Source organism: Schistocerca americana, chromosome 1 (genome assembly GCF_021461395.2).
Source record: "Schistocerca americana isolate TAMUIC-IGC-003095 chromosome 1, iqSchAmer2.1, whole genome shotgun sequence".
Lineage (NCBI taxonomy): Eukaryota > Metazoa > Arthropoda > Insecta > Orthoptera > Acrididae > Schistocerca > Schistocerca americana.
This window is the reverse complement of record NC_060119.1, coordinates 543249407-543263720: the sequence shown is the minus strand read 5'-3', so window position 1 is coordinate 543263720 and position 14314 is coordinate 543249407. Positions and strand designations below refer to the sequence as shown.

General features: G+C 38.5%; 1 protein-coding gene across 1 annotated transcript in view; it reads left to right on the top strand.

Moving 5' to 3' along the window:
• Nucleotides 1-10119, top strand: part of LOC124605737 (ubiquitin-conjugating enzyme E2 S) — a 77465-nt gene extending 67346 nt beyond the window's left edge. Inside the window, exon 5 of the mRNA XM_047137619.1 lies at nt 9159-10119. Within this exon, the coding sequence (XP_046993575.1) occupies nt 9159-9302 (144 nt within the window). The 3' untranslated portion in view covers nt 9303-10119. The remainder of the gene's footprint in view (nt 1-9158) is intronic.
• The last annotated feature ends 4195 nt before the right edge of the window (nt 10120-14314 follow it).

Sequence of the window (14314 nt, the reverse complement as noted above, 5' to 3'; positions counted from 1 at the left end):
TAAACAGAAAAATTCCAGACATAACCTCACTCCGACTCCGACGAAATGTTCAGTTTAATACCATATTTATTTGGCTTTTGAGGAATGTACTGCTTGAAATACACACGGCCACGAAATTTGCACATGCCTTCATCAGTTGTAATGTTTTGAGAGGGTGTATATGCTCACTGGAAATTAGCAGACACCATATCCACGAGGGGTCTCACCTTGTACAGAGGGTCATAGCCAGCTTCTTCACCTTTTTCCTTCGCAACTGAATTGTCACACATGTGAAAGTTTCTCAAAATAGAAAGAAACTTGTGACGGCTCAGGATGTTTGGACAGAAATTACATGACAGAACAGGATTCTTGGACCAGTGCTCTCATATACAGGATCTCACACTTACACACATATGGACTACAATTGCCAGAAACTTTCTTATTTCTATGAGAGTAACTCCTTTCCACTTTGATAGCGAGCAGGTAGAGGAAAGCGAATTTGTGCTTCGTAATTTCCTTATGCTTTGTTGTACATACAGATTAGTTTGCTGTTTTATATGATTCACCATACTGTCTGTAAGTGAACACAAAAAGAAATCTTAGAAGTGTGCTGTTCTGGTCTGAACTGGTAAGGTTGCACTTTCCAGAGTGTCCTGAGAATGGATAGATATTTGGCACGTGATCATTAGTCGTGTAACCTTCCTCAGAATCGGTACGGCGCGAAGTTCTCGATCTCACACTCACTCTTGGTCACCCATGCACTTCAGGTGTGGTATCAGCAGGAACAATGGCAAGAACTTGGACGATTGCTTTCCTCGTCTGAATCTACCATAAAAGTAGTATTTGCAAATAAACTCAGTTACTACGGTAGTTAAGTATTGAAAGCTCTTTCATTTGAAATCTGAATAAAAATATTGTGTATTTTGTTATCTGGATTCCTTACCTGAAGACTCAGAAACTTCTTGAATATAGTCTACGTCATCATCAGTATCAAGAAAATCATCATCCTCCAAAAAATCAACATCACTTTCTTCAAACTCGCGTGATAACTCAAGAGTGATTTCATCATCCGTCAAACCACATCTCGCCATGACGACGCAACTGAGCACACGCATGGCAGAATATTTGCACTCACAAAGCCTCACAAAAAAAGGAGAGGTTCTCCCTTGTCCAGCATGCCCACACCATCTACCGTCAAATACTTCAACTATAGCCTCTACTGTGCCTCCCAGACCATTGGGAGCTCTACGAACACGTAAAGGAAGGAAGGGGAAGATCGAGCACACGCGCCCATAAAATTACGGGTGTTGGATTTTCAGGCTGGTCAGGTGTGCCCTTATTTTTACAGGCATCAGCTCCTAAGTGTTAAGAGTGATAAAATAATGGTAACAAACTCGTATGCCTCAAAATTACTCAACTCATGTTTTTGTTGCCTTCAGTCTGGAGACTGGTTGGATGCATGTTTCCATGCAAACCTGTTCACTGAAGACCTTGGTCTCCCTGTTCAATATCACCCCCGCCTCCTGACTGAAGTCGTGCAGTGCTTGCTCATTGTAGTCAGCTGGGACATGTAGGTGTTTGTGTCTGTAATGATAAGGGATTCACCCGAAAACTATTAATGTTCTCAGTCTTGTGTATATGCCCGTTTACAACTCAGCACCTGGACTATTTTTGAAGTTGTTACCTCCACTCCTCAAATTCTGTATATTCCACCCTATTAATGCAATGTGTTTGCAGTATGTATCATCACATTTTCAGTACTTTCCTGAATTTGTACTAGATCTGTCCCTATCCTAGAACTCCTAGTGTTGGTGTGAAGTTGTGTCTCGGCATTTTCGTCATACAGTGCTATGACTGGATATGTTAGTGCTTCCTTAAGGACAAGGAAAAATCTTTCTTGTGCCTCTTATTCCAGGAAAATCTGGCATCTCCCTGCAGAGGTTCTTGCGAGGGACGTGCCTTGGTTCAGAAGTACTTCATGAATCTCTTGTAGTATGAGCATATTCTGAGGAGACATCACACTTCACAGACATTTTGGGGAGTTGGAAAATCTGTGACTGCTCTTATTTTCTCTGAATTGTGGTGGAGTCCACCACCATTCTCTAGGGAACTCAAGATTTTTATTTCTGGGTGGTATCCACACTTTTCAGGCAGACACCTGCAGTCTGAACAAACTTTATTGCAGTTTCTTCAAATGTTTTTGAAAAAATGACTGTCACCCATAGGAAAGAGATGTCAACCATTTAAGGTTTTGGAGCAGGTTTCCAGTCATACATTTGAAAGGGGCTGGAACGCACACTCCAAATGGCATAACTTGAACTCATAGAGGCCATCAGGAGTTATGAAGCCAGTCCTTTCTCAGTCAGCCTTTTCAGCTTCGATTTGGCAGTAGCCTGCCTGAACATCCATAGTGGAGAAATACTTTGTTTCTTTCAATCAGTGTAGGGTGTCACCAATGTGTGGCAATGGATAGACATCATTCTCCATGGTTTCGTTCTGTCATCAGTAGTAGACGCAGAAACACTTTTTGCTGCCCTTCACAAGGTCCATAGGAGAGTACCAGGGATGCTCTACAGGTTCAATGATGCTATCTTGCAAGATCTGCTCCACTTTCTCCCAGGTTACCCATCCTTCAGTTGGCGATGCGTTGTATGAACACTGGCTAATTGTTGGATGATCCCCTGTGTTGATATGGTGTTTTACCGTGGGTGACTTGGTCTTTCTTTTCTCCACTCTGGCTATAAAAGAGACAAAATTTTCGCAGATTAGCTATCTCTAGCTGATGTTTTTCCTCAGTAGGGGCAAATCCTATTGGTAATGTGATATTATTGTCCTCCCCTGTATTGTCTGTAGTAGTAGCAGAACATGATTCTTTTGTTGATTGAGAATAATGTTATGTCTGCATTCTACTAAAATCACAAATTCAGAGGCCTGTGTTCTGTCATTGATAGTTAATTTAACAGTTCCTGTTCGCTGAACATTTCCCGTTTCCAACTTTCAGCATAGTCCCTCTTGTATCATGGAACTTTGTCTTCTGTAGTTGATGACAATAAGAATCTAACAGTTCAGAAAAGTGCACAGACAGGTTGGCTGTTCATTACGGTGTCAGTGAGATTTTGTGACACGTTGGCTGTTGTCTGTGGAGACCTTGCATCTTTGTTGGACTTACCTCCACAGATTATTGCCTTGCTTAGTTTTCTCAAATTCAGCAACTATGCAAGTGGCTGGTACCTCTGCACAGTGATAGGGGAACTGTCGTGACATGACAAGCAATGATTTCATCCAGGCTATGGCTATGAGCAGTTGACTGATGTGAATAGAACTGTTGTGACAGTTGGTGTCTTATGGTGTAGTAGTAAACAAACAGTAGAGTTCTCACTCTGCAGTAGTGTGCTTGTCCAGGCAGCCACAGTGAAAACAGGCTAGCATCTTATCCTCTATGCTCCATACGTCTGTTCTTCTGCGAGGAGTTTAAGTAGGTAGAGGAATTGGGTGTACCTGCATTGGTTGGGTGGTGGGTTGTCATATCACAGCAATGGTAGAAGTCTGGGTTGGCCACATACATTCTTCATGGCTTGATCATCGTCTTGGAGACTGGTGCCAAAGATCAATAAACCTCTTCTTCAACATTCTGTGTTACCTCCTGACATATGGGGTCAAACATTCATGGCCACCATCTCTTGTATATTGTTCTGATAGTTCTGCCTGCAGTAAAGTGCTATGTATCTTTTCTTACAATCTGGCATGTGAGAGAAGCGATGTTATCAGGATTCAATCATACTGGTTTTGTGTCTCTTTTTTCTGTTGCATTTTGTTATGGAACGTAGCCTTCTGTTGCTGGTGATGATGAACATTCAGCTCTGTAGTTGACTAGTGCTAATACGAGTCAACCATTGGTGCTAATACGAGTTAACCATCGATGTCATTGAGATTTCCTGACATCTTGGAGACTGTTTGTGGAGGAAATTCATCTGTGATGGCCTCACCTCCATGGATGGTTGCCTAGCTTATTCAGTGACCAGATTAGCAATTGATACAGTGAATGGCTACAGTAATGGATTTTGTCCTACAGGACAGCTATAATAATCTGTAGTTGATGGGTGTAAGTAAAACTGTTACGATGGTTGATAGTAGTCATCAAAAAGTAGTCTTCCTTCTCTGCCTAGTGTACAATATGTCCACGGTGTGCGCAGTGAAAACATACCAGTGTGTTGTCCTCTGCCCTCCAAATGTCACTTCTTCTGTGGGGTGTTAAACGTGGCAGTGGAGTTGTTTGTGCCTGCATTAGTTGGCTGCTGCATCGTTGTTTTTTGGCTGCAGTGTAAGTCCAAGCTGGCCGAATCCATTCTTCCTAACTAGTTCAAATGGTGAAGCTTGGTGCTAGAGATACTTACATGTCTTCTTCAACATTTTATGCTTCTTCACAACATATGTAGCCAACATGTTTGGCTGCTATATCTCACTTATGTACTTGGACCAACAGTTCTGGCAGTCTTAAAATGCTGTGCCTCTTCTCTTAATACCTGAAGTATGAGAGAAGTGAAGTTGTGGCGGTCTTCCACAACTATTATAGGAACCACATTTGGGTTATCAGTCATACTGTGGTGCATTTTCTCAATGTTCTGGTACCACTTGATGAATTCCTCTGTTGTTGTGATATTCTTTCCCAGAAAAGCTTGGTACATGTCTTCTGCAACTCTTTTCATCAGATGTGAGATTTTTTTCACTTTCTGTCATATTCGGATTCAGTATGATACAAAGGACCAAAGCATGCTGTGTGTATTAATGTATCCTTCCACAAATACATTAGGACCTCTACTTCAATTGTTCTTCTGCTAAGCAGACTTGCTGTCAACTGTTGCCAAGATTTTGCTTCAGTTCGGCCTGTAATTTGTCCCGGCTGCTGAGCTTTTCTTCATTGTTCTTGAACCATAGCTGGACTGTGCCCTCCAGGTAAAGTTACACATTTGTCAAACGCATCATAGTATCCCACCTGCTGAATTTGGATAGCTTGTCAAATCCTTTCAGCTGTTCTGTCAGGTCCTGACCAGAGCCTCCAGAAAATACCGATACCACATGTGCAGTAGACTTACTACTGCCACGGAATCTATTGGTCTCCTGAATTAACGGACCTTCAGAGCAATGTACTGCTTGTATTCTGGTTACTGTTCATGTAGGCAACAGCTTTTGCATTGCATGATTCGAGCCATGGTGACATAATGTTTTGATATATCAGGTGTCCCCACCAAAAAAAGGTTGTATTGTAACCAGAGTTAAGTCAAATCTGAAAGCAGGGTTGTCAATGAAATAAAATGTGTAGCACTGAAGGCACATTTAAAGGCACGTGTATCATGAACACCAGAGGACATCCAGAACAGAATTAACTTTCTGGATAGAGTGCACTTATTTATGCAGACACTGAATACTCCAGAACCTACCAGCATTACAAACATCGGATATTACGAGAAACTTCCACAATTGATAAATACTACATAACAAATAGTTGCTAGTGGTTGGGTTTGAACTGTCAACCCACAGCGCATGAGCCAACAACGCTAACCTCTACGCCACACTGCATACACCATAACTCACAGGGATGTATGAAACAAACAGCATTTCTGGAACAAATAAACTAAAAAAGTCAAGGAACACAATAATCTTGAGAAGCTATATAAAATTGCTGGTCAATAATAATGGAAATAAGTTGTCATTTGGAATACATAAAATATTGCAGTGTTGTACTTTTAATAAGAGGAAAACTTTTGTGATTCATTTGAACACACAAAAAGCATGGTTAGATGGTTATTTCTATAGAAGTGGTTATCGTATCTGAACTTTATTTCAGCACAAGATATCTTCAATAATCAATGTTCACCACCGGCAATGGAGGGTGAAGCTTTGACAATGCCAGCCACTCGTGCTGGCGAAACGTCAGAAAAATCATTAGATGAACGTCGGCGGGTTACAGAAGCCAATAGGCAGTTTGTCATAATTTGACAACTTCGTAAGTGATCTATAATTGACTGATGCAATGATTGGAGAAAGACGCTCTGCGTTATTTTACTAGTATTGCCTCACAAATAAGAGCAATATAACTGCTGTTGACTTATCAGTAGAAAATGTGAAATTTTGAACAGGAGATCTGTAGACTGTGAAATGAAACGTGAATTTTAAGAAGCACTTTCAGAAGATAAGAACACAATAATTTGTTTAAGGAACAATGGAAGTGGTGAGAGAAATAGAATTGGTTAAAAATGGGAGAAAATGCCATAGTTAAAGTGAAGAAAAACAGTTTGGTTTTAAATGCCTTGAATTTGATGGCTCTGGACGCAAAAGATTTGGGTGCATTATCATTGATATCGTTACAGGGAGACAAAAGAAGCAAATGAGAAAGGGTATGCAAATTCGGTATATTGTGACATTTAATAAGGTTCTCTCCCTCGCCCCCCCCCCCCCCCCCCCCTCCCTACCCTCACACCTACACAATAAGGCAAGTCATTTATCCCTACTTACTGACATGGCCTATTTTTGTTGAAACAGACTGAGTATTTCTGAACTTACGTCACTATAAGTTACTAGTGCACAGATTGTATAACAGTGGTTTCAAAGTTATATTTTAAAGTGTAAGAGCTCTATTGAAAGGATAGAAGGTATAGTTGCAGTTGTTAGAAAAAAAGCTATGTAAAATATATGCATCAGAATTCTCCAGTAACATCAAATGATAGGATATTCAAATTATGCATATTTTAACTTGCTTTCAAAATATGTGGAAGGAATTAAAACTGAGGAGAGGAAAACACCAGAATTGTATACTGCTTCAGTGGAAGGTAAGGAAACAAAACTTCCATATAATCTGAAAATGACAACAGCAAAATGGCCAGTGGAACTAGAGTACACTGGTCTCAAGTGTCCTATTACTTCTATCTATTATGAAAGAAAGATATGTCATTACATTTACAGCATATTGTATTGATTTTGCAGCAACAGACAAAGCTTGTTGCCTGTTGTTAATTATAACATGGGAAAATCTTTATGGTAAGAAGCATTATTGGTTGCTGTTCACTTTGTAAACAGAATGCCATTGGGACTTGTAAATGCCAGGGTTACATGTATTCCATATGGTTAAATGCTGAAGGTTCTGAAACTGAAAGTTTAGATTGGGTCAGATACAGCAAAGAAAAATTGACATGAAGTTGTGTTGAAGTTGGTGAATTTAAATCTTTTCAAGTACAAGTGAGAGATAATTGTCAGTTTGTTGCTATAAACCTCGAAACTTCTGTTGAAAACTATGTGAGCATGAAAGATGATCCCTCTAATGAAGTAAACAAAAGAGAGATAAAAAATAGTAATTGAATTTAGTGAACGACCAAGTAGTATCTAGGTAACCTTAATAAAGCAGTTTATAGCTTATCTAGGTAACCTTAATAAAGCAATTTATAGCTTACAGTGTGCATCAAAAGCTTGGAATTTAATTTTGACGTGTTTGATTGATAATTTCATTTAAAAAGAAAAGTACGTAGTATACCAAGTATGTTGTTGCAGATAATAAACTGGCTGATATATCTAAACATTTGTTGCCAAACAAATAGGCTCAGGAATGTGTAAGGATGCAAAATAGATGGTTACATTGAATTCAGGACACTATTGTAAAGTACATTTATGTAAGATGGTCTCTCAAAGTAAATAATGTGCTGTGGTTGATTCACACAAAGGGATTTCTTGTTTGTTCATTTAATGTTTCTGTGCTTGTTGGACATATTGCTCTGGAAGTGTCACTACATGTTAATTTTCTTTTATGTGCAATTACACTAAAGAGTAATTTAATTAGAGACAAATACTTAGTGGTATGTAGCATTTCTCTCTCCCCATGGTGACAGCAGAAGTGCATAATGAAAAGAACTTTGCAAGACACCATCCAGATGGCCACTTGCAACTCAGTGATTGATTGGAGAGGAATCTAAGGTATACACATCTTCCTCATTGTCATCCTAGATGTGCCCAATAGGATTGAGATCTTGTGTTCGGGCTGGCTATGAAAGCACTCCCATATCTGCTTAGTGTTCTTCAAAGCACTTTGTCAAATTACAGAAAAATGGGGAGTTGCACTGTCTTTGTAACAATACAGATCCAGTTTGCTTGCAAGTTGCTATAGCCGAATAAATGGATGCTGACATATCAGGGGCCACAATTCATCCCACTCTAATATCCACAGCACAAGATTACCATTACCAGCAGCTGCTTGAATGGTGCTCTGTTGAATAACAGAATTCGTCACCTTGTGTGATTCACAATATAATCTTGCCCTATCAACTACATGTACCAACGAGTGCCTTGATTTCATTGTTTTAGGTGATGCTCTTAAACCCTGTAATGTGCAGTGAGAAGGTATGCTATAGCAAGAAGATGGTTCTTGATTATATGGTTCCTCACTGGTTATTGGTGCCCAGCATTAAACTTCGAGATTTGTGGCACTGTGACCGCTCATGTCATTACATTGCCACCTACAGCAATGGCAGCTTTTTCTACAAATTGAGATATTTTGTGCATTACCCTCATTGTGACAGTGTGTGACAGGCCAGTGACAGCTTGAGTTCAGTGATAGTGTGTCTCATGAATCAGAAACCCACATTATGCTGTAATCTTACCACACTCTCAGATCAACGGCCAGTACATGGTGTGATGAAATGACCGTCACGTGACATGTTGAATTACTCATTTTCTGGTAACAAAACTGTCATTTCGCCCCTACATAGTAGCTATCTCTCATTAAATTGCACATGAATATAAACACACAAGACAAAGAAAAGTGGGTTTATTGTTTTTAATCCTGAGCTATTTCATCAATATTTGCTGTCAATAAAATACCCTTACCCTCCCATTGACAGTTTCCTTCCTGAAATTTATGTAACTTTTTTGTTGTTGTGGTCATATTTTGTACTTAGTTCCTTTTGTATTTCATTTGTATCTGTCACCCTTCCTTGCATTTTCTCCACTTTGTTTGCTAGTGGACAAGTCTAGGTGGTGTTTTATGTAACCACATTCATCTAGTGCAATGTTTGGGTAGCAACTGCTAGATCATAAAATAACATTGATACATAATGACTGTTAAATGGATACTTGTGGCAAAATTTGTATTTTTGTATAATCAGTTAATAAAAGAAGGAAAAATATATTTTCAGTCATCGAAGATGCCTAAACCTGGTCTGGAAGTTGGTGCCTCTTCCGGCGATGGACCAATGGCAAAGAAACATGCAGGAGACAAAAAAGTGGCTGAAAAAAAGAAGCTGCTGAAAGATAAGAAGAGAACTTTGAAAAGGTTGTGAAATTATTTTGCAAGATGTATGATCTCACCACTTCATCCTGAAATCAGAAATGAAAGTGGATTGCAATTTTGTACGTGTGTTGTCAACAAAGGATTGTGTACTGACACTAAAAGCTCTAGACTGTCATACTTCTATGGCAAAGTAATCAGTCAGTCCTGTTAAAATGATTTCTCGTGTGCAAGTGTCATCACCATCACCCCACCCCAAAATAAAAACTTTTTCCTTGACTGTAAGCTCTATCAAATGTTAGTTGTTTGGCAACCCAGTTGTTTAGTGGCTTAGTGTAAAGTCCTTATTTATGTATACAAATTGTCTTGTAAAATGTTGGTTCAGTGTAAAATTTTAACAATAATTTTCTGATGCCAAATTTTGATACTGTCGTAAAATTTCTGTTTTGCATACATTTATTGCACAAAATCTGAAACAATGAAGCTTTGAAAAAAATAAGCATTTTAATGCATCACAACTACATGTTTTGCAGGTGTGAATAAGTATTGAAATGCTGTACTAGCTTTCTTTACTTCACTTATTTAATTACGTATGTTGTTCCTTCATTTGTTTGTGCTTGTGGTTTTGTACATATGTTGTATTAGTTTGCACAGAATAATGTAACTAGAATGTAAATAATGTGACTTGTAGTCTTATGCATTCTAAAGGTATTACCTGCATGAAAGAGACTGTAAAATCATTGTTACTCATGTTTCCCCACATCAACCACTGTCATGCCATCTTCTCAATTTTATCATTATAGCATATCTGTGGGAGCACCCTTGGTTTGCCACTAAGATTTTAAGTAAAGATTTTGAATTAAGTCTGATTAGCAGTGTTGATATATTCTTACCCCCAACCTATATAAACTGATTGGTATTTCAGTGGACACAAGAGCTTTATTTCTCATTCTTAAATATGTGTGCTTTTTATTTATTTTATTTTTCAAAGGCTTTAACTGGTGACAGTTCCATCAAAGATTATGTTATCTGGAGAACCACCCCATTTAAATTCCTACATGTGTAAAGGAGTTGGTATAATAAGGGTCATTCCATCTCAGCTCCCTTAGGCCTCCCTGCTCGACTTTCATGGATTTCGACAAAGTTATATGAACATTCACACATGTCCCCGACGAACACGTGAAATTTAATGTTTGTCGAAGCAATACTGGCAGAGAAAACCACTTCTTTGACTCCATGCACGACTCTGCGCAGTGCGAGCATGAATTTCTGGTGACTTTGCGCTGTTATAACTTGGTCAATGCTTTGGAAATTTGACCATCTTGTACAACTGCATTTTGCCATTTGCATAACGATGATGATGATGATGATGATGATAGAAAAATTGCCCAAAAAATTTCAAAGTTTGTCGTCATATACCTCAGGGGCTAAAAGTATGATGAATGTGAAATTGGGCATGTAGTAACCTAACAACTCAAGGTTTTCAAATGTAAAATTTCATTTATCCACCACATTCCAATACTGAATAAATTAAGCACTAGTTCAAAGATTTTATAAAAAGGTAAAAATGCTGTATTTCCGAACTGATTTTGCAAAAGTTTTTAAAAACTGGGCTAATTACAAAGGTCATGTTTTTAACCACCTAAAGAGTGTATTTAATTATTCAATGCGGGCTGACAATGCTAGATAATTTGAATCAGAGTTGGGTGCGAAAATTGCAAAATGGAAAAAATGTAAGCTTTGGATTCTTATATCTTGTGGAGTGAATGCATACTGAATATGAAAAATAATATCCACTAGATCAGTTGCACAAAGATTTTGGTATACAAAATTTCATTCACCCACTATTTTCCAATAATGTGCAAATTCGTCTCGTCGAAAAGATGACAAATTTTGTTAGAAGGTGAAAATAGTGCATATTTGACACTTCTTTTACTCATACCATTTTCTGTTACAACCTCCGAACTAATCTCATTCGAAACAATGTGTTTTAAGCCTCCCCCGAACAGCGGGTAAAATTTCCTACATAGGCTGGAGTGAAACAAGCAAGAAAGCCTCGTAAGATTTTAACTCTGGCTTCTAACATATCTTTGATTAAAGGCATGACAAACATGAAACTTTGGACAAAACATTTTAGCAACTTAAGGTTTTCAAATATAAAATATCAAATGTAAAATATTCAAATATATAAAAAGTACTGCTTTGTAGATTTCTACAAAATCAATTCTATCTTGGTTTTCATCAAAATTACAAAAATAAACCACATTCAATTTGCTCTGAGTAAATCTGTTTTCCATAATTTATTTCAAACTAATCACAGTTGGAAAGAGCAAGTTTTCAAGCATTCAGAAAATCATGTTCAATTTTCTAAATAATACCTAAAATTACGGACAAATTTGAGGGTATGTACCATAGCAATAGGCTACATTGTAGCAACCTGTTGTCTGTGTCTCATTGCACTGGTTTTTATTTTTAATTTGACCTGTAAATCTCACTGTATTTCTCTGATCCATGGTGTCATCATCACTACCAGTTCAAAAACATGAACCAACAACCACATAGCCATAGGGGTCATTCCCAACAGCTGTGCAATATCAGCCACAGTTGGGTTTCTTCATTCAGGTCCCAAAGCCTGTAATTTGGTTTCTTGATTTAGGTTCCAAAGCCTTGTTGTGATACTTGTCTGCTTACAAAGCCATTTGCTAAGTGCCATACCTCTGATTTCCCAGTCTTTAGGAGTATCTCATATAGGCGTCAAGCAAAAAGTAATGTCAGTTTTGATTTTAAACTTCTCAGCATTGCAGTTTATATTTTTCAACATTTTTGAGCCACTTCCTACTCTTCATTTCCTGGAAATTGATACTGTCAGCAGAATCCTGTCTTTCAAGCCAAAAAAATAGCATTTACTGTATGAGATATAAGAATTCAAAGTTTACATTTCTTCATTCCACAATTTTCATGCCCAACATTGATTCAAATTATCTAGCATTGTTAGTCCTTGTTTGATAATTAAATACACTTTTTAGGTGGCTAAAACCATAGTCTTTCTATTGAGCACTGAAAAGTTTTATGGAACACATTTTTTTTTTTCAAAATCGGGTCGGAAAAAAAAAATAAGTTTTTTACCCTTTTACAAAATCTTCAAGTTTACACTTCATTTGTTAAGTATTGGGAAGTGGTACATAAGTGGAACTTCATATTTGAGAACATTGTGTTCTTAAATTGCTATATGCCAAGCTCCTCATTTGTTGTTGTTGTGGTCTTCAGTCCTGAGACTGGTTTGATGCAGCTCTCCATGCTACTCTATCCTGTGCAAGCTTTTTCATCTCCCAGTACCTACTGCAACCTACATCCTTCTGAATCTGCTTAGTGTATTCATCTCTTGGTCTCCCTCTACGATTTTTACCCTCCACGCTGCCCTCCAATACTAAATTGGTGATCCCTTGATGCCTCAGAACATGTCCTACCAACCGATCCCTTCTTCTGGTCAAGTTGTGCCACAAACTTCTCTTCTCCCCAATCCTATTCAATACTTCCTCATTAGTTATGTGATCTACCCATCTAATCTTCAGCATTCTTCTGTAGCACCACATTTCGAAAGCTTCTATTCTCTTCTTGTCCAAACTATTTATCGTCCATGTTTCACTTCCATACATGGCTACACTCCATACGAATCCTTTCAGAAATGACTTCCTGACACTTAAATCAATACTGGATGTTAACAAATTTCTCTTCTTCAGAAACGCTTTCCTTGCCATTGCCAGCCTACATTTTATGTCCTCTCTACTTCGACCATCATCAGTTATTTTGCTCCCCAAATAGCAAAACTCCTTTACTACTTTAAGTGCCTCATTTCCTAATCTAATTCCCTCAGCATCACCCGACTTAATTAGACTACATTCCATTATCCTTGTTTTGCTTTTGTTGATGTTCATCTTATATCCTCCTTTCAAGACACTGTCCATTCCATTCAACTGCTCTTCCAAGTCCTTTGCTGTCTCTGACAGAATTACAATGTCATCGGCGAACCTCAAAGTTTTTATTTCTTCTCCATGAACTTTAATACCTACTCCGAATTTTTCTTTTGTTTCCTTTACTGCTTGCTCAATATACAGATTGAACAACATCGGGGAGAGGCTACAACCCTGTCTTACTCCCTTCCCAACCACTGCTTCCCTTTCATGTCCCTCGACTCTTATAACTGCCATCTGCTTTCTGTACAAATTGTAAATAGCCTTTCGCTCCCTGTATTTTACCCCTGCCACCTTTAGAATTTGAAAGAGAGTATTCCAGTCAACGTTGTCAAAAGCTTTCTCTAAGTCTACAAATGCTAGAAACGTAGGTTTGCCTTTCCTTAATCTTTCTTCTAAGATAAGTCGTAAGGTCAGTATTGCCTCACGTGTTCCAGTGTTTCTACGGAATCCAAACTGATCTTCCCCGAGGTTGGCTTCTACTAGTTTTTCCATTCGTCTGTAAAGAATTCGTGTTAGTATTTTGCAGCTGTGACTTATTAAGCTGATAGTTCGGTAATTTTCACATCTGTCAACACCTGCTTTCTTTGGGATTGGAATTATTATATTCTTCTTGAAGTCTGAGGGTATTTCGCCTGTTTCATACATCTTGCTCACCAGATGGTAGAGTTTGGTCAGGACTGGCTCTCCCACGGCCGTCAGTAGTTCCAATGGAATATTGTCTACTCCGGGGGCCTTGTTTCGACTCAGGTCTTTCAGTGCTCTGTCAAACTCTTCACGCAGTATCATATCTCCCATTTCATCTTCATCTACATCCTCTTCCATTTCCATAATATTGTCCTCAAGTACATCGCCCTTGTATAGACCCTCTATATACTCCTTCCACCTTTCTGCTTTCCCTTCTTTGCTTAGAACTGGGTTTCCATCTGAGCTCTTGATATTCATACAAGTCATTCTCTTATCTCCAAAAGTCTCTTTAATTTTCCTGTAGGCGGTATCTATCTTACCCCTAGTGAGATAGGCCTCTACATCCTTACATTTGTCCTCTAGCCATCCCTGCTTAGCCATTTTGCACTTCCTGTCGATCTCGTTT